Source organism: Sebastes fasciatus, chromosome 11, assembly GCF_043250625.1.
Source record: "Sebastes fasciatus isolate fSebFas1 chromosome 11, fSebFas1.pri, whole genome shotgun sequence".
NCBI classification, from domain to species: domain Eukaryota; kingdom Metazoa; phylum Chordata; class Actinopteri; order Perciformes; family Sebastidae; genus Sebastes; species Sebastes fasciatus.
The window spans coordinates 9,278,272-9,299,866 of record NC_133805.1 but is presented as its reverse complement, the minus strand read 5'-3'; the positions used below and the strand labels follow the sequence as shown (position 1 = coordinate 9,299,866).

Sequence of the window (21,595 nt, the reverse complement as noted above, 5' to 3'; positions counted from 1 at the left end):
CGGGTCTGGACATATGCGTGCTCTTTTTTTTTTTTTTTGACCTTTATTTAACCAGGTAAAATCAATTGAGAACCAATTCTCATTTACAATGATGACCTGGCCAAGAGGCAGTAGCACAGTCCACACAAGTGACACAAACAGCACAGATACAATACAGTATGACAAACACATGAGAAAATGGCTAAAAACAGCATAGGTAAATTAATAAACACTATGTACAAAAAAAGGCGGATTAGTGGATGTTCTTTGTAAAAATGGAAGAGAGAGAGAGAAGTGAGGGCTGGTCAGCAAGTACAGCAGTCAACTATGACTTGTTGCAGCTTTTGTTTGAACATGTTGAGAGAGGTGAGAGCTGTTAGTTTGAGCGTGTTTTGTAGTGAGTTCCAGTCATTTGCAGCAGCAAAATGAAAGGAGTTATGACCAAACATAGTACGGACTTTTGGAATGATGAGCCTAATGAAGTCACTGGATCTTAAACGGCGATTGCTGTCGGAAATGTGCAGAAGATTGGAGAGGTAGCGAGGGGTCATTCCCAAAATGGATTTGTAGACCAAGAGCAGCCAGTGTTGTAGCCGCCTGGTGTGAAGGGAGGGCCAATCCACCAATCTGTAAAGATCACAGTGGCTGAAGTCTCTGCTCCTCTGCCTGCTTGCCTTCACGCGCGCCTTCTCGCTGTCTCGCTCCACCTCTAGATGTGCATGTGCGCTCAGTCCACACAGCAGGAGTTAGTTTAGCTCTGAGAATATCTAGTGAATGTACAGTGGACGTTTGTGCGGAAATAAATGCTGCAGTTCCTCCAGACCAACAGAGATTTCCCGTGTCTTGTGAAGTGACAGAGCTCCGCAGAGAGAAACGTTATCGTCTCTGACCGGGTGCCGGTGTCTCCCTGTTCACTCCGGCTGCGGTCGTGAGACTATAACGTTTCTCGCTGCGGAGCCCCGCTGCTTCAGAGCCCCGCTGCTTCAGAGCCCCGCTGCTTCAGAGCCCCGCTGAAGCAGGAAAAGCCAACACTAGGATCAGATCTAAATCATGTTCATGGAGAGACCTTCGTCTGGTCAGCTAACATTACTGCCAAGCAGCTGAAATATAGAGTGATACTGTGGTTTTAGCTGACGTGTGTCGCCTCACTGTTTTGAGCGATGCTCGTTCATGTCTATGTAGAGCGAGCACAAGCGCGAGCCCGACGCTGACTTTCGTTGACTTAACGGCCACAGGTGTCGCTGTTAACAAGCATTTCTGAAAGTTACAAATAGTCCCTTTAATGTCCTGATGAAGGTCTTTGTTGACTGAAACGTGTGTGAGGGAGCAAGTCATTTTTTTGAAAAAGTACATATTGGAGGGGATCTACTCCTAGCACCCAAAACAATTTTGAGAATGTGCATGTTTTCCTCTCCTTAAAGTCTGCCAAAATGTCTGTAAAATCCTGAAAAAACTCGGAAACAGAAAACACACGAAGGTGAAGCACAGTGATATGTTTTTTTTTTTAAATTTCAAAATTACAGTTTACATAGTAACAGCAGAAACATTAAAAACATTTACATACAAAAGAAGCATAGCGAAAACATAAACAGAGAGCTGTGCCAAACATAAAAGGACAACAGAAATTAAACAAAACCATGGAGCAAATATGATTTTAAAAATGTTTTTTTATAAAATGGTCACTATATCCTGACAGTAGTGCATGAGACAGGTAATCTGAAAAAAAATCATGTGTCTCTGTGTCCTCCGGTGCTCCTAATGGCATCTGCAATATAATAATATTTTTATGAGAGCTACAAGTTCTTTAAACATGGTCATGGAGCATATATACTGTATATTTGTATTCTGGGGGTATCGTTCCTATGCAGAGCGTAGTTTAGTTTATTTATTGACTACACTGAGGGCGTTTTATATTTGAATAATTTATTTATTTATTTATTGTGTTGAGTTGAATGTGCTACTTATTTTGTACTGTAATTACCTTGTGCCCTTTCTACCTTTTTTCTTTTCTTAAAGCTGACTCGGTGTCAACTGCTCAGAATTCTAGTGTACTTATTATAGGAGCAAATGGTAAATAAAACTCTTGAATCTTGAATCTTGAACAGCAGAAAAGATTAAAAACATTTACATACAAAAGAAGCATAGCGAAAACATAAACAAAGAGCTGTGCCAAACATAAAAGGACAACAGAAATTAAACAAAACCAACATAAAAGAAAAAAAAAAGAAAATAAGAAAACAAAGAAAAAAAGACCACACTAGAGTATGACAATAATTTCACTTAAAAAAACCTTAAAGATATTGCATGCATTCATTGTTTTCATTGCTTTTTTGTTTTGTGAGGAAGAAATTGTTGACAGATATAATTCCATTTCTTTCATAAATACAAAGAAATTAGGCTTTTTTGGGGGTAAATTTACACTTGTGAATGTGGAACTTCGCGAAAATTAAAATTAAAGTAATAAAACACAGTGATAAGTTACTGAACTGTAGTTCATGGAGCATGACATGCCGGTTAGTTGAAATATTTTAGCAGATACTGTATTCTTACACTCTGCACTTGTAAAGGTGTGCAGAGTAGTACACCCAATAGAGGGCGCTAACGCCTCTAAGTGTGGGCCTACTTTTTTTTTTTCTTGCAGTTTTCCAGTTGTGTAGAGTCAAATTTCAAAGGCATAAAGGGAAATACAACAAGAATAGGGGATCATCATCATCATCATCATCATCATCATCATCATCATCATCATCATCATCATCATTTACTTAAAGCTGCAGTGGGTAGAATTTGAACAAATAATGATTTAAAAAAGTTATTTTTATTAAAACACTATATCACTAAATCCTGAAAGTAGTGCATGAGACAGGTAATCTGAAAAACATCATGTGCCTCTGTGTCTTCCGGTGCTCCTAATGGCATCTGCAAGATTTCACAGAGCGGATGAAAACAACCAATCATTCATTTATTCATTCATGGTTTATTTAATAGGTACCAATACAATGTACATAGATAACTTAAAAACAGTTATCTGATGCCAGTATCATAGTGCTTATAGCGGATGCCAATTTGCAACACCTGTCCCTAGAAGGTCTTTTCGTGAAAATAAGAGATTAAAACAGGAATGGGTACAGATAACAACAACAAAAAATACAATAAAGCACACATTTAAAAACATAACATGTAAAAACTAGACATGAGTACAGGTTTGTCGCTGAATTAAACAGGATTTGGTTGCTCTCTTAAAGGTGGTAAAGTTTGCAGCAGATTTCAAGTGATCAGGTAGCGAGTTCCAAGACTTCACTCCTTTCACAGAAAAAGCTGTCTGAGCAAAAGATGTTCTGAAGAATTGAACTTTACAATTGCCACTTGAAGCTGCTCTGGTGGATCTGCTACAGCTCTGTAGTCTCAGGATGTATTTGCAAAAAGGCAGAGGAGCAAGTCCGTTCAAACATTTAAACACAAGCTTTACATAATGAAAATCAATCAGAGCCGAGCTGGAGCCTGCCGTCTCTGAGCAGCTGTCAACCACTCGGGAACTCCGATCAAACGGTCAAACTAGGCAGCGCTGATCAAATATGAATTAATATTCTGTTACTGTAATGCCTTTTTCTCGCATAAAATGTTTTCAGAAACATCTTGTAGTGAACTGTTTAGCTGTAAAATGAGAAAGTTTGTGATCCAGCAGCTATGTTGAGATCTGTTGAGGAAATACCAAGCACCGTCCACCAGCCAGAGAAAACTAATTTTACAGCTAACCAGTGCACTACAAGATGTTTCTGAAAACATTTAAGGATAATAAATAGGCATTGCAGTAACAGAATATTTATTAATATTTGATCAGCGCTGCCTAGTTTGACCGTTTGATCGAAGTTTGCGAGTGATTGACAGCTGCCTCCGTTGAATGAACAGCCAATAGGAATGCTCTCTCTCTCTCTCTCTCTCTGAAATGACCTGTGATTGGCCAAAGTCTCCCGTCACAGATTTTTTAAGGCCACGAGGAGGTGCAGTAGTCTAGTTTTCTCTCAGAACACCTGAATTAAAATATACTGAAAGGTTATTACGGAATTTTTGCCCAATGACGCCAAAAATAATCTGCCTACTTTAAGTAAAAGTAACAATACTACACTATAGAAACTACCCCATTAGCCTAAAAGTAAAAGTCCTGCATTCAAATTGTTACCGAAGGAGCAAAAGTAAAAGTAGTATTCATGAAGCAGAATGGACCCTGTCAGTGTTGTATTTTTTTATCATTAACATCAACAATAAGCAGTACTTGTGGCGCTAATCTTAACTGATTTATAAAAAGCTCGATAGTTTGACCTATAACAATTCATTATTGCTATAAAGTAATTGTATAGTTTGTATGTAAAATTTTGAAAAGTAGGCCTAAGTAGTAGGGCAACTAAAGCTGTTAAACACAGTGAATTTAGTGGAGTAAAAAGTACAATATTTTGCTCTAAAATATAGAGCTGTAGAAAAAAAACGAAGTAGCATGAAATGGAAATGTTCAAGAAAAGCACAAATATTTTAAAATTGTACTTAAGTAGCTGTACAGTACTTGACTACTTGGTCACTTTCCACAACTGAATAGTTGACAGGCCACAGTTATGTTTAAGGTTTATTGCAGACTAATTTAATATTTCAATCTCTATGTTGGAGTTTGGAATTTTGAAGTTTAAACTAAAACTAGATGGACAGTGTGCTGTGCTTAAAACTCAATGCAGTGTTCATAGCTCAGTGTCCTTTTTAAAAAAATATTTGCGGCAGGTACACACATCAGACAGCTGTTTACATATTGTCTTTGTATGTATTGTTCACTATGTAACTTCCTCTTTTGGACTATATCCTTTGGTAACCCCAGGAATTGCATAATCTATGTCAGTGGTTCTCAACCAGGGGTCCGGGGACCCCCGGTGGTCCCCCAAAAAAATGGGAATATAGTTTATTTTCAATATTTAATTGACTATAGAGGAAGTCATAAGAGTGACAAGTGAAAAGTTATCTCCTCAACTGTAATTGACAAGTAGAATTCTTGTCTTATTCTTTCAGATGGAGGTCTCTGAAGCAAAATCTTATCAAATGGGGGTCCATGTCCTAATGTGTATAAATTTAAGGGTTGAGAACCACGGATCTATGTCACTGCACTGCACGAGACATGACAATGTTTTGGAGAAAAGCAGCAGAACTATGGCTGGTATCCGTATGAGGAAACAGTGGGGCCTGTTCTTGCTTGTTCTATGGGCACAGACATCAAGCAAAGAGACTTGATCAACAAGAGAGAAATCACTCAACATACCATCCAAGTTACGTGTGATGCATTCCACTGATATACACAAACCTTTGCTGCAAAAGGACTTTACCTGGGTGCAATGATTTTTACAAAAACACACAGTTTGGCCATGCAGCTGGCCAGGGCATGGCTAAAGTTTTTTTTGTTGTTGTTGTTGTTGTTGCTTTGAGCCAATGAAGTGGTTAAATGGAAGGAACAAGAAATGGTAAAAAAATCTGCACAGAGAAAGTAAATATGAAACTCCCTCCAGCCTCGTCAGGTACTTGAAGATGCCTTTGAGCAAAGCACTTGAGCCCAAATGACTCATATGGAGCAGAGAAGCTCCCAGATGAAGGGTGCAAGTGAATGGAATGTGAAACCAAGATAAAATTCATGTTTTCTTGTCACAAATATGCATCAAGGGCAATGATACAAATCTAAAGACAACGCTGCCCTCTGTTTTCCTGCGTGTTTCCCTGAACCTCGTGTTTTTTTTTTTGTGGAAGTGGTCGGCCCGTGCCCGGAAGCTCTCTCTCTCTCTCTCTCCCCCCCTGATGCTGCATTAAAGCTCACTCATCCTGATGCTGACAGTGCGCTGAGGGTAAGCCAGGCCTGAAAGGGAAGTGCTGATAGCCACAAGAGCCCCAACGCACCAGTGATTGCAGTGCTATTATCCTGCCAAGGCTAAAGCTGCACATGAAAAGGAAAGCAAAAAAAACTTCATCTGTCCCATTCAGTGTAACCAATATGCTCCAATGTGTGGCCGGGCAGCGGGCCAACTCTGCCATTTCAGCCTTCTTGATCATGTTTACCTTGTGTTTAAATGAGGGACATGGGAATACAATTGCAAAAAAGCTGCTTTAGAAGAAGTCAACATAGACATGAAGTGATATAGGAAATTTCCACACTGTATAAATCAGAGGTCACCAACCTTTTTGAAACTGAGAGCTACTTCAAGGGTACTGAGTACGAAGGGCTACTTGTTTGATACAAACTTCCTGAATAGCAAAGTTGCACAGATCACCTTTTAATAATAATAATAATAATAATAATAGATGTGAAGAGACTGTCTGATCACATGTCAATGTTAATTATTCCCCACAATAATTACTAACAATTATTTCCACAACAATGATGGTAGGAAACACAGATATATTTAAACATGCAACATTTATTTCTGTTAATCTGTTTCAACATTTGAAAGTCAGAGGTATCACATCTCTGATATTTTTGTAAATATAGTTCTTGACAGTTTTGTATGAATAAGCACATTTGTAGCATTTTGTTCAAAATCACACCTGTTATATTTTTGTACAAATTATCACTTCTAACATTTTTTAGTACATTTTTATAAGTACATTTATACTATAAATGTACTTATAAACCAGATCACAGGATCTTGAAGCCTTTGTGTGCTTCTCAGGTTACCATCCCCTCCCTGTTTATTCACATCTAGAGTTTCCTTCAGGCGAGGAATCGGCCCTGCAAGTGTTTTAGAGAGCAGGATTATAAAAAAGCATGCACTGTAAACAATTGCTGTTAATTTACAGCAGGATTTCAACAGTATTAACCTGTTATTGATAAAAACAGTGCTTTACTGTTAATACAAAAGAAAACCTGTTAAATTACGCTCATAGGCCGTTTTTTAACTGAAATATAATGCATTCTTAAAAAACATCACTTTACTGCTGATCAACTGTCTAAAGTATCATCAGTAACAGTTTCATGCAGTATGTTTTTAATTCTGGGACCTGATCTGCTCATGTGAGGCTTGTACATTGTACATGATTGTAAAATCAGTGAATTAGCTCTTTTCTTCACTCACATGTTGTTCTGGTTTGCATTCTGTGCTTGTAGCCAGCTAGAGACAGACATTTTGGGAAAAGTGTCAACAAGTCTGTTATAGCCTTTTTCCTAACAAGTGCCTTTAATTGTATTTAGTGTGACTATTCCTATGTCTGTAACCTGCTAAGTCTATTCATCTAGGCAAAAATTAATGTTGTATGTAAAAAATACAACCTAAATAGTGCATTAAAACAAATCATTAAGATAATGTAAAAGAAAGGTGAAAAACAGCTTTATAATGTATCTTTAAACAGTAAATTAACTGTAAAATACTGTGAAATTAATAAAGTTCAAACTGTATTTTTCATTAATAGTGCAAAGCTGTAAATTTCAGCGACAGTATAATAATGTTAATTTTACAGTAACATAAAGGCAACCCTGCTGCCAGTTCGTTACTGTTATTTTACTGGGAAATTCGTAATAGTGTGCTAGTGTTTAAGAGAGCAGGATTATAAAAAAAAAAAAGCATGGATTCAAGTTTTAATTTTTGGCCGCATGATGTGGCATGCTTTAAATGCCTTCTGTTCAGTCAGTATGTTGTGTTAACCAGGCCCATGCCTAATGGCAACAAGGTGTAACCTACCCTTGTTGTGACATCAGCAGTGCAGCTTCCATGCAGGCTTGTCAAACCGGTGTGTGAGCCTACAGGAGTGCTGACACCATTCAGATCGCCAGGAGAGAGAGATCCACCTGTGACGCCGCCTCTGGTGTTGTCCTCGGTTCAACAATCCCAACTCCAACTCCAACCCTTTTCTTACCTACATTGCGCACATGGAAAGAAGGAGCAACTTTGGATGAAAGGAGGAATAAACAAGTAAAATAGAGAGAGACTACAATTCATAAAAGGATGGAAACGAATGGGATCGAAAAGAAAAACAACGGTAGGAGACATTTTTGTTTAACAAATAAATTTTGCATTTGTTGGAAGTTAACTTTTGTTCCAGGCTTTTCCTACAATGAATAGGCCTGAATGACATGTGAGTAAAATCACTTTTCATACATTTTAATCGATGCAATCAAACGTTTTTTTTACCTCATTAACTGTTTTATTTTTAACAAAATGTGTTCTAATAAGATCACCCGTATAATTGTTAGTTCATACTGAGCTAAAAGGTGTGGCTCCTGTAATGCACCTTAGTTTCACCTTGGTGCAAACAGTGTTGCCAAACCAAAACAGCGCACACGGTTTTTAGTTAACCAGAGTAGAAAAGCAAACCCACTACTGCAAACACTGTTATCGAGGGGTGATAAATAGGTCCATATTTCTGTCCTCTTAGCATTCACTGGATTGTTGAGCTGTTTTACAGCACATAACACGCCTTGTTAAAGTGAGTAAACCTGACCTGGGTTGAGGTAAATCCAAATCACAGCACCCTGCAGTACCAAGATGTCACCACTAGATGGAGCCCGAGAGTCAACAATACAAGGCTGTAACTTTATATTTTACATTTTAAATGTGTTGTCAAAATAGACGTTAGTTACAATATTTTTTTTTCAGCTGTTATAAACAATTCAATAAATTAACATAGCCACATTGTAAAAATGTGTTGTATTTCTTTCCAGCTACTCGCTAACTTTAGTCTCACCTAAACTTATTCTGTAGCGATGTTAAAGGTCCCATATTATAAAAAAGTGAGATTTGCATGTTTTTTTATTATAAAGCAGGCTTTAGTACTATATAAATACTGTGAAAGTATCGAAACACTCAATTCACAGGGAAACACACACAGTTCGTATTCAGAAATTGTGCGTTTGAAACAAGCTGTCAGGATTTCTGCCCATTCGTGATGTCACAAATATACAATATTTAGACCCTTTATACAGATTTAAACGTAAACATTTTAAATGTGTCCCAGTTTATTTCCTGTTGCAGTGTATGTGAATGACATCAGCTGACAGGAAGTACACATGGACCCAAGCTGTTGCCTAGCAACGCAATTCTGTTGCAATTTCGTCTAAATGCGCAAAAAACTGAGCGTTTCAGACAGAGTGTAAATACAGGTATATTCAGGCAGACAGTATGAGGAAAATAAAGGGGATTTTTTTACATTACAGCATGTAAACATGTTCTAGTAGAAACACAAAATACAAGTATGAACCTGAAAATGAGCATAATATGGGACCTTTAACGTATAGCTAACTGCTTTATTCAATGCATTGCGACATTTGAGATTATTAGCTAGCAGCTAAAATAAGCTAATGTTAACTATCATGGAATATCTGATTATTATTAGCTTCACTGTCTGGATATATATTTTATTTCAAAAGTTCAATACAATATATTCACATGTTCAGATGCTTCATTACAGTTCTGCAAAAATACCTTACAATATAAAAAAAACAACCAAAAAATTATAAAATATTCGTTCAACATACTTTAGTGTGAATAAACAGTAGTCAGTTAGTATGTATTTTTTTTAGGACGCACTGAACTGTAATTTATGTCGTCACTTCCTGATAGCCTCGTTGCCGGTTGGAGACGTGTAACCATGGTAACCAGTGCCAACCTAATGTGACCACAATGACGGTTTGTGCGACTCCAAATTTATTTAAAATATATATTATGCCTAACAAAGTGAAAACTTATACTTACAGTTAAATCGAAGCGTTATTTATGTTACAGAGCTGTCCGTCAACGTCAGTTATGAAAGTTGTTGTTACTACCGCATTGCATTGTGGGATATGTATGCCGCCGCAGTGTCCAGCGTTGCATACTGTAACCGGAAATAGTATGTAATTCGCGTCCTATTGGTTTCACACTAAATGTCTCACATACTTTCTTACTCACAACTTATTTGTTTATTTAATTTATTATTACTCTCTTATTTTTGTATATTATTGTTTTTTTTGTTTGTTTTGTGTGTGTGTTTTTTTGTTTGACTCTATTCTTTCTTTTTATCATTGTTCTTCTTCTTCTTCTTATTATTATTATTATTATTATTTCTTTTCTTATATGAAAACAACCTCGAAAAAAGGGAAAAAATAAAGTTTAAAAAAATTATATATCTCACATACTTACTTAAAATTTACATAATTTATTTGTTTATTTAATTTATTATTACTCTTATTTTTGTATTTTTTTTTTTGTTTTTGTTTTGTGTGTTTTTTTTGTTTGTTTTTTATAACTCTATTCTTTATTTTTATCATTATTATTATTATTATTATTATTATTTCTTTTCTTATATGAAAACAACCTCGAAAAAAAGGGAAAAAATAAAGTATAAAAAAATTAAATATCTCACATACTGTTTTAGCATACTAAATATCATATTAGTATGGAATTTCGGACGCAACCCCAATAAAAAAATACTTGAATATAACCATTAACCAACATTTAGCAAAAACCGGACAAAAGTTTTGCACCACTTCCTCTTGTATGTTAGTGAAGTACGTGCCTTGCTGGTTGTCAGAGTCCTTGTTAGAGATGATTAGTTGAACTTTGAGTGGAGCTGCTGCTGCTGAGTACACGCCCTTCAACACACTGGCCGCTGGGACTCATCGCCTAGTGAACACAGTCCGGTAGAGTCCCAGCAGCAGCAGCTCAGCAGCTCAGAGCACCATGAGCTGCCTGCAGAGTGAACCGAAGTTCAGCAGATCTGAGGAATTACACCGCTATGCCTCAAGACAGAAGGAGATACTAATGAACGTAGAGCTCATCGGTAGGAAATATATGAAATATCTTCTTGTAGCAGATGTGACCAAAGTGTGTTATCCAGTGGTCAGACTCTGCATGCTTTGTTGTCACAGCAGGTCTCAACTTGTTTTGAAAGCTATAAAACTTTGCATGTTAAAGGGCTTTTTAATCAGCTTGTGGGTTTGTGGACATCCACTACTTTCATGCAGTTTTCTGATGAGATGAATGTAAAGGAGGAGGCAAGAGAGCAGGGTTTTAAGGTGTGAGTCAGCTGACATGGATTGTGTAAAAATGGGCTTTGCAGATGTTATTAATCTGTTGAATTGTCTCAAAGGAGGACGGTCTGCAGGACAGATAATAATGCAAACAGTGAACTTTCATAGACTAAACTACTGGAGTTACCCTACACTGTATTCATTTTTAACAGTCTCTTCTGCACTATATTCACTTTTTTAATAGTCCTGTATCACAGCTGTTACCATGCACTATATTCAATTTTAACAGTTTTCTTAATTTCCTTGTATTTTTATATCTGGTATATTTGTTTGTACTTTGTATTTTGCACTACTAACTATGGAACTGTGATTCTGGAAACTTGAATTTCCCTCGGGATCAATAAACTATCAATCTATCTCTCTATCTCTGTCTGACAGGTATGGAGGGAGATCCGCACCTCCAGTTCCTCCTGCAGGGTGGAGACCTCCTCAAGGTCCGCTCCCCGTCCTGGAAGAAGACCCGCTACTTCAGACTCATGGAGGACTGCAAGACCATGTGGCGCGAGTCCAAGAAAACCTTCAAGTCCAACCAGACCTGTGAGTGCTGCGGCCGTCCCAGCTTCCCACCTGCATGTGTGTGAGACACGCCAGGAAAAAAAAAAGACTCTTGCACACATCTGTGTTTTGCTGTGGTGGACACACCTCTTCCTCACTTATGACATATATAGTTATTACCTAACAACATCCAACACATTTTGCAGGGGTGACACAAGTAAAACCGTCTTTTCTCAGATCAGATGGATTATTCCGACTGATCGTAGGGCTATAAAAGATTTATTTCTGTCTGTATTATCATGCGCAACTGGGTTACTCACAATAGCAGTGATATGTTTTATGGGTGTGTTTATCAAGATAGTGTTTTTCTTTTATAGTGTGTGGAGGAGTGGTTGCAATACCTCCGGTTATGTATCTTGGATTACACCCATAAACTCTTCTCATGTAGTCTCAGGTTGATGACTGCAGTATGTCATAATTTCTATTACCACGTGTGATGACATGCATCCCTTGAAGGTGCATCCAACAACTTTGTACATTAGCGAGTCAGTAAGGAAGCTGTTGAAATTCAGTTTCCACAAACTTGTAATGTGACGTCAGTAAACTGCAAACAGCAGGTTTCTGTTTACCAAGCAGGCTGGTCTGTGATGCCTGAAGATACCAAAAAGAACTGCCTTTTTTTGTTTTTAAGCACAACTAGACATATTGGAAGTTCCTTTACTAAATGATATACTGAAAGTTTGGCTGTGTATTGGCAAAAATCTAGGCAGTACAATACGTATCATGATACTGGGGGTAACGATTCAATATATTGTGATATATTGCGAGACTGTAAGCAAGGTGATATATTGTGATTTTTTTCAAATCCTGGCTACTATGGGGACTAACAGGATTACACATGAATACATTTGGGCTCATTGGCTTCACCAGAGTCTCAGCTTTACAGTCATACCCAATTTATGTATTTCAAGACAGTTTAGGGACCCCTGTATGCAGAAATATTCAAACGCATAATTTTAGAATAGGTGGAAATAACACATTTGTACTGCATGTTTTTTGCCACAAACTGCATATGATTATCATAAAGTGGGCACGTCTGTAAAAGGGGGACTCGTGGGTACCCATAGAACCCATTTCCCTTCACATATCTGGAGGTCAGAGGTCAAAGGACCCCTTTTAAAATGGCCATGACAGTTTTTCCTCTACAAAATTTAGCCTAATTTTGGATCGGTATTTAGCGTTCTTTACGACATGCAAGTATGACATGGTACTAATGGATTCCTTAGATTTTCTAGTTTCATATGATGCCAGTATCTTCACTCCGCTAAAACCTCAGAAAGTCAGAATAGCGGCCGGGTCTGCCGGCGGGACGAAGAGGTTAATTAAAAATCGATACAGCGTTTTGGAGAATCGATACAGTATCACAAAACATAATATCGCGATACTCATGTGTATCGATATTTTCTTACACCCCTAACTGGAAGTGTAAAATAACATTTGCAACTTGTTTCCTGTCTTCAGTTTCACTTGATGACATCTCGGCGGTGCGGATGGGCCGTCAGTCAGAGGGCCTGAGGAAGTACACGGAGGAGCAGGTGGAGGGTCGCTGCTTCTCCATCATGTTCAAGGGCCGCCGCAAGAACCTGGACCTCATCGCCAGCTCGGAGGAGGAGGCCAAGCAGTGGGTCAACAGCCTGGAGAAAATGGTCTCCAACATGAACAACCTCAGCACCCAGCAGAAGACAGAGCAGTATCCTTTATCGTGGTAGCGGTTAGAGGTTAGACTGTGAGCATGACTAGGAACTCTTCCGCTGCACGGCGCCGGGCACTAGTAGTCACAGCCGAGACAGAAAGATGTGTTTATATATATATGCTCCTTAACATTACAAACTTTTCAGTTGGATCTTCAGCTGCCTGAGGAAAGCAGACAAGAACAAAGACGACAAGCTGAGTCAGTCGGAGCTCAAGGACTTCCTGCGTCTGGTCAACATCGAGGTGGATGACGACTACGCAGAGATGCTCTTCCAGGTGATGCCCCTCAGAGAGTTTTAATGATTCCTAAATGTCCAAATCAACAGTAGATATGCTCAGGAGCTATTAAAAGTTAACCTTAACCCCTATCGTCTTAATACTAATAATAAGATCACTTTTTAATATAACGTTCAGGTAAAATATAAAGCGTTTGGACCAACTTTCATTTCCATCACACAGAAATGTGACAAATCCAAGTCTGGATACCTGGCCGGAGAGGAGATTGAACATTTCTATGACCTGTTGACCCATCGGGAGGAAATGGACGTGATCTACGGAGAGTACGCTAAAACAGCGGGCCTCATGAGTCCTCAAAACCTGGTGGACTTCCTGAAGAAAGAGCAGAGAGAGAAAGCCACACTGGATGATGCGCACAACATCATCCAGAAGCATGAGCCAGATGAAAACGGTCAGTTCCTGTTCTGAGATAACAGGGCTTTTGTTTCAGGTTGTGACTCTGTAGTGTGGATGAGCGGTGTTCCTCAATCCTGGTCCGTAATATGATTTAACACGTGAGCTGCAAGGCCTCACTCTTGTGTCCGAAAAACTAAAAAATGAGCAGGAATCCTATGCTGAGTAAAAGGGAATTATTTGGCCAATGAGAGCTTGTGTTTCACAGATGAACAAATTTGTCTAACTCTGGTGCATTTACAGCAATGTTTATTAATGTGCTTTTTCTCTGTTAATTAATTATCATATATTATGAAATACTGCTCTGACAGTTAGACCTGGATTAAAGGAATAGCAGTTACTTTAGCATAGCTTAGCATAAAGACTGGACGCAGGTGGAAACAGCTAGCCTAACTCTGTCCAAAGTTAATATAGTACACCTAAACAATATCTCTAAAGCCCAAAGTCTTGTTTAATGTCCAGTTTTATGCTCTGGTGAATAGTTTTAGATGAAACAAAGAAGTTTGGAACAAAAACGGATAACATGTGAGTTTCACTGACTGGTAATATTATGCTAATACAAAACAGAAAGTGACAGACTACGTCCTGATGACAGATTTACAACTTTAGCAGTTTTCCAAGTCAAATATCATGCTTGGAAGCTTGCTAACCTTAGACAGGCCTTTTGATGGCAACTACAATATGTAAGGGATAATGTACAGCGAGCCAGCCATTGTTGTGAAATAAACCCAGACAGGGAGATGCGGACCACGACGCAAAGCTCCAGAAGGGTTTATTTCACAATAATGACCGGCTCGCTGTACATTATCCCGCTTATTACACGGCTAATTACTTAAAGGAACTGTTTGTAACTTTTTAAGCGTATAAATGTACCGGGTCGGGACACATGCGCGTTCGCATATGCGCGTTCGCGTATGGCCGCTGCCTCTCCTCCTCTGCCTGCTTGCCCTCACTCAGACAGAGTGCGCGTTCTCGCTCAGCTCGCTCCACCTCTAGACGTGAACGCGCGCTCACTCCACACTGCAGAAGAGTTAGTTTAGCTCTGAGAATATCTAGTGAATGTACAGTGGACATGGGTGCAGAAATAAATGCTGCAGCTCCTCCAGACCAACAGAGGTTTTCCGTGTCTTGTGAAGTGACAGAGCTCTGCAGAGAGACACGTTATCGTCTCGTTACCGACCGGGTGCCGGTGTCTCCCTGCTCTCTCCGGCTGCAGGCGGAGAGAGCAGGGTTTTGAGCGATGCTCGTTCAGGTATATTTAGAGCGAGCAGGCGCGAGCCCGACGCTGACTTTCGTTGATTTCACGGCCACATGTGTCGCTGTTAAGAAGCATTTCTGAAAGTTACAAATACTCCCTTTAAGAAATCAATAATCTGACGCAAAAACGGTCTGCCAGAGTCCGACATCAGTACTGCGTCCATAGCAACGGTCTGTTATACATAGCAACGGACTGCTATAATGAAATAAAAGACCGTAGAACTGCGTGATTGACCAATCAGAATCCAGTATTCAACAAAGCCGTGTAATATTCAGTGATAACAGTCTTTTCAGTGTTGTTAAATATAAGTAATGTAATACATGAATGTTTCACATACATGCACCTCAGCTGAGGACATTTTGTGTCCCGTTAGGAAACCTATTTAATGCCAAGAGGTGCAGAACATAACTCAGCTGATTCACACATAGTCTTTTCAGCAGGGAGACATGTATTACACTGACACACTGGATAAACGTCTGGCTCCCTGGTTACTGTTGTTCTGAATCCATGTCCTCATGTTCTTTCAGCCAAGGAGAAGAAGCTGCTGTGCAAAGATGGCTTCCTCATGTACATGCACCATCCAGAGGCCCTGGTCCTCAACCCAGATCACAGAGAGGTGTACCAGGACATGAGCCAGCCCCTCAACAACTACTTCATCTCCTCCTCGCACAACACCTACCTCAGGGAGGACCAGCTCAAAGGGCCCAGCAGCACAGAGGCTTACGTCAGGTCGGTAACGGCTTTCATCCAGCAGCCTGTGAGAGTCTGTCCTTCAGGTCTTGGTTGCAGCTGCTGTAGCTGTAGTGGACTGATAAAATCAGTCTGCAGATTTTAATTTAACTGTTGGTCTCTGGTTATCTCTCTATCCCCAATGTGAGGAAGCTGAGGACAGGAAATAATGTTTCATGTGTGCTCTCGCTGAGTGAACTAAGACAGTTGTACAGCCAGAGTCAGTAGAAAATGCTTGTCAAAAACCACTGCATCCCAGAAAAACATCACCTGATAGATATCTGTTTGACGGAGGCATAGAAGGTGGACATGAAAGACTGTTTTTTGCCCAAAACTGCATGTAATTATCATAAAGTAGGCATGTCTGTAAAGGGGAGACTCGTGGGTACCCATAGAACCCATTGCAATTATTGGTTGGCAACCAGTGGTTCTGACTAAACAAGACATTTGGGCTCTAGGAAGCTATAGTGCATTTTTCATAGGTGTTGATGTCTTATACATTTTAACCATCTGTCGCCTAAATACTTAGGGGTTTATCAGCGACAACCCTCGGGCGGCTTTGCAGAGCCTTTCTTTAGTCCAACCATCCAGTCACTGATGCTGGCTGTGACTCCCTCAGGGCTCTGCTGAAGGGCTGCCGCTGCGTGGAGCTGGACTGCTGGGACGGATCAGATGACGAGCCAGAGATCTACCACGGCTACACACTGACTTCTAAGATCCTCTTCAAAGACGCCATCAAAGCCATCAAGGAGTATGCCTTTAAGGTGTGTTTAGTATCCAGTAACATTCATTTAGCAATCTCTCACGTACGTTTTCTTGATCTGAGTTCTCTTGTCTGGTCGTCCCCAGACATCCGATTACCCAGTTATCATCTCCTTGGAGAACCACTGCAGCGTGGAGCAGCAGGAAGTCATGGCCCATCACATGAGCTCCATCCTGGGCAGTGCGCTCGTCACTTCCCCCCTGGGGGACGGCATGCCCACAGACTTTCCATCTCCTGAGGTTTGAATCCACTCTTTTCTGTTGGGTAGAGTTTATTTTTGTCCTTTGCCACCAGTCACTCACAGGGCTACGCTGTTCATGTGTGTGTGCACGTCCCTCCAGGAGCTGAAGGGGAAGTTCCTGATCAAAGGGAAGAGGCTAAACAAACTGGAGGCCACCTTCGCTCCCGAAGCGGCTATGGCCGATGACACGGACGTGACGGAGGAGGATGATTTGAACGATGATGATGAGGATGAACAGAAGGAGGAAGCGCAAAGAAAGGTGGGGGTCAAGAGAGAGCAAATAAATGATCTCAGTTAGTACATTTTTTAGCGTTAGGAGTTATTTATTTTATACTGACACCTAATTTCCATTTAACGCTGTAGAAGAAAAAGAAGCTGAAACTAGCGAAGGAGCTGTCGGACATGGTGGTCTACTGCAAGAGCGTCCACTTCCACGGCTTTGAGGACGCCAGACAAAACCTGAGCTTCTACGAGATGTCGTCCTTCAAGGAGAACAAGGCCATGGGCCTGGCAGAGGAGTCGGGTGAGGAAGACTAAAGGCTGCATTCACTTGAGTGTTTTAGTGTCAAGATTTATCTTAAATTTATCTTACAAGGCTGTCAATTGATAAAAATATGTAATGGCAAATTAATCGCACATTTGTCAAGTATTTAATACTCTTATCAACATGGGAGTGGACAAATATAATTGCTTTATGCAAATGTATGTATATATTTATTATTGGAAATCTATTAACAACACAAAACATGACCAATATTGTCCAGAAACCCTCACAGCTACTGCATTTAGCATAAAAAAAATATGCTCAAATCATAACATGGCAAACTGCAGCCCAACAGGCAACAACAGCTGGCAGTGTGTCAGTGTGCTGACTTGACTATGACTTGCACCAAACTGCATGTGATTATCATAAAGTGGGCATGTCTGTAAAGGGGAGACTCGTGGGTACCCATATAACCCATTTACAGTCACATATCTTGAGGTCAGAGGTCAAGGGACCCCTTTGAAAATGGCCATGCCAGTTTTTCCTCGCCAAAATTTAGCACAAGTTTGGAGCGTTATTTAGCCTCCTTTGCAACAAGCTAGTATGACACGGTTGGTAAATTTTTCTAGTTTCATATGATGCCAATCCTCCACCCTATCTTTAAAACTGAGCCCGCTACAGCCTCCGAAATCCCAAATTGCGTTAATGCGTTAAATAAATTAGTGGCTATAAAACAAATTTGCGCTAACACATTATAAATTTGACAGCCCTATTATTTTATAAAGCATAAATTTGTCTCTTGAAAACCTCATTAGATTACTTGTTAAGTTCTAAACTTTAGACCTTGAAACCAATATATAAACATGAATTAATTTCCTCCCTGGCTACAACACAAAGTATTTACATAGTGCAAACAGTTGTTTAGAGCTATTTTAATTCATATCTACTGCAAAGTTGTAAAAAACAAAATTGAATTAAACATTTCTTTTTGTAAAAAGGATTTTGACACCAGATGAAACCAGCTGGCTCTAGGAGAAACTAGCTTTCAGCTCGGTAGATAACTCTGTTCTTCTGTCTCGACGTGTTCTCTGCAGCTAATTCCTACATCCGCCATAACATGGACAAGCTGAGCCGCATCTATCCAGCAGGCTCCCGGACCGACTCCTCCAACTACAACCCGGTGCCTCTGTGGAACGCCGGCTGCCAAATCGGTACATAACATGGGACGCAAGGAGGGAATTACAAACTCTCACGTGTACAGTCCAGCGTGACATTTAACTAATGGGAGACATTTCTGATTCATCATCTTATTATTTCCTTTTCAGTGGCCTTAAACTTCCAGACCACCTGCAAAGAAATGGATGTTAACCAGGGCAGATTCCTGGTCAATGGAAAGAGCGGCTACATCCTGAAACCGGCCTACATGAGGGACGCGGCCACGGAGTTCGACCCCATCACCCTGACCCGAGGAGACTGGCTGAAGCCCACGACGCTCCATATCATGGTGAGTGTTTCGCTGTAATAACACACGCTGACATTATGTCGTTTCCTGTTCAAACTCCGGCTGTTCAGTATTGTATAGTAGAGCTCAGATCTTTTATGATGTATCCCCCCACCTGTCATCAGGTTATATCAGCCCAGCAGCTCCCCAAAGTGAACAAGAAGAAATCCTCCATAGTGGACCCGCTGGTTAAGGTGGAGGTGTACGGCGTACCGGCTGATGTTGCTGAGAGAGAGACCAGTGCTGTTGAAAACAATGGTACCTTTCCTTTCAAACATTATATATACGAGTGTTGTGTTCTGTACTTTTATTTGTCAAAGCAGTTTACAAAGAGCAGATATTGGTCATATACACTTGTGTTTTTGCATTTATGAAGCGTGGTTTTAGGATCATCTAGAGCAGGTGTTTTCAATGTCTTGAGACTGTCGGCCTCCCTTCAGACAAAGCTTGGAAAAAGCTGACCTGAAACAGGTCTGAAGTATGTAGGTTGAAAGGTTACGATTATGAGGGGGTCCTTGGAAAGTTTTCTCTCCTGTAAGGGGTCCTGAAGAACCCCTGGCCTATGGAATCAACAACTGAGCCAAGATAGCCTAATACTGCTGTTTGACATAACTTCAGACTACACCAAACACGTAAAAAACGGTCTGTCCTACAGCATATTAGTTTCTGATTCTGGGGAAGTAGGAAAAAAACGTAAAATTCCCCAAAACTACTGTATCTCCTAACTATGTCTTTAACCAAATTACACACATTTAGGCCATTCTGTTATCTTCTTTTAATAACTAATGTGATATTTTTTCAATTCCATTCTTCGAGCCTCCCCTGAAACTGTTTGGAGCCCCCATGGGGAGGCCCGCTTCCCACTTAGAAAACCTCAGATCTAGAGCCATGGTAGAACATCAGACGACCAGAATGCAATGCAGCCACAACAAACTCCTGCTCTTCCTGCCCTGTGTATCTGTGTTTAACATGTAAAACCTGCACACAACTAATGTATTCACGGAAATAAAGGCAGCCTTTGAAGCAGAAGTAGACGAGGCAGGTTAAACGATCACCAAATAACTCGTAGGAATGTGTCAGAAATGAATGATGCGTTCCTCCTGTGATACATCAAGTCACTGATTATTATGTCCTCTTTTTCTGTTGAAGGTTTTAACCCAGAATGGAATGAAAACTTCCAGTTTGACGTGTTCGTGCCGGAGCTAGCGCTGGTGCGCTTCACCGTGGAAGATCACGACTCCGCGTCTGGTAACGAATTCGTCGGGCAGTACACGCTTCCATTCAACAGCTTGAAAATGGGTAAGTTCGGCAACCGTCTGCGGATATTTGCAAAATTTCCTGTTAATGAAACCCACTGACGGTTCTTTGTTTTCACACTTCATAAATGAACAGAGACGAGAGTTATCCTCCGTCTCTGGTCGAGCATAGAGAGCTCAGTTCTGCAACAAAGAGCTCTTCGTGTTCTCCTCTTTCTCATCACTGACTGCAACCACTTTGTGCTCCCACACAGGATACAGACATGTGCCTCTGGTCAATAAGAACGGAGACCTCCTCCCCTCAGCTGGACTCTTTGTACACATTATGGTCGTCGATGCTGAGTAGGAACGTCACCGACCAGCATGTGACTCCGCAGGACACAAGGACCTCCACTACACAGCCACGCTTCAGCTGTTTTTAATTGTTTTTATTTTTGCTCTATAGTTTTTAGTTCATGATTAACTTATTGGCTTAAATCCAGTAGTTTGAGCAGCTACTTTAAACAACTACAATCTTCTCAAGGGACGGCAAACAAAGAACTCCACCTGCAACTGGAAACGAGTTGTATTAGGCGGTGGGTACACGCATACAGATACTGTACATACACACAAGGCTTCATAATGCTCCATACGAGTCACATTACAGGGACTATTATACACACTTTTAATCGGTTTGTATGAGGTCCACTTATAACACGTTCAAGTTTGTGCCGATGACATTGGATTTTTTTTTTAACACGGCTTGTGTCCCTCATTTCTGGTCAGTTAATGTTTTGTCTATTTAAATATTTTTATTCAAACGACCATCTTATTAATTCTGGAGAAACATAAGCCGACATGAAAACAATGTGCTTCGTCTTCATCAGTGATTTTTAGTCAATCAAGTGTGATTATTTTCCACGTGACTTCGTCATCACTACATACTTCTTTTTGTAAATGAAGATGAAGATAAAAGTTTTAAACTTGAACGCCTGTCTCCATGTTTTGTTTTTACAGCAACTTTGCACCTGTAGTCATGTAAGACTTTTAACATTAACCTCATCCAGTGGTACCTTGTGGAATAATACAACTGTGTTGTACTTAGATCACCAATTATATGACAATAACAAAGCTTACAATAGTAACCTACAGTGCATACAGTAGAAAAAGAACCACTTTATTTTATGCAAACAGGAAAAGGCGGAAAGCCGTTTGGGGCTGAGTCACTACTACGGATGCACTGATTCAACTTCTTCATAATGTATATGGTACATAAATATAGAATTGAATTGAATTGAATAGATCGGCCCCTCTGTCACAGCTATCCGATCCAGCTATTTGAGTCAGTATCGGCCTGATATCCGATACCGGTGCATCCCGAGTCACCTCAGCTTTTCCACATAATAAAACCATCAACCTTGTGAACTTTGGATGGACACACCCTTGGT

At 40.1% G+C, this 21,595-nt stretch overlaps 1 protein-coding gene across 5 annotated transcripts; it reads left to right on the top strand.

Annotated features, from left to right (window-relative positions):
* Nucleotides 1–7,733: 7,733 nt before the first annotated feature.
* Nucleotides 7,734–21,131, top strand: LOC141776652 (1-phosphatidylinositol 4,5-bisphosphate phosphodiesterase delta-1-like). 5 transcript variants are annotated; one of them, XM_074650379.1, is made up of 15 exons: nucleotides 7,734–7,971; nucleotides 11,378–11,572; nucleotides 13,016–13,244; nucleotides 13,393–13,522; nucleotides 13,706–13,934; nucleotides 15,722–15,923; nucleotides 16,543–16,687; nucleotides 16,773–16,925; nucleotides 17,028–17,186; nucleotides 17,291–17,450; nucleotides 18,506–18,622; nucleotides 18,737–18,915; nucleotides 19,038–19,170; nucleotides 20,062–20,211; nucleotides 20,423–21,131. In XM_074650379.1, the coding sequence occupies exons 1-15, from the start codon at nucleotides 7,938–7,940 to the stop codon at nucleotides 20,512–20,514; spliced, it is 2,307 nt and encodes a 768-aa protein (XP_074506480.1). In that variant the 5' UTR covers nucleotides 7,734–7,937; the 3' UTR covers nucleotides 20,515–21,131. The 5 variants fall into 5 exon arrangements, with proteins under 5 accessions (XP_074506480.1, XP_074506481.1, XP_074506482.1 ...); XM_074650380.1 differs by having other exon boundaries at nucleotides 7,737–7,971; nucleotides 11,378–11,536; XM_074650381.1 differs by lacking the exon at nucleotides 7,734–7,971 and adding an exon at nucleotides 9,564–9,617.
* The last annotated feature ends 464 nt before the right edge of the window (nucleotides 21,132–21,595 follow it).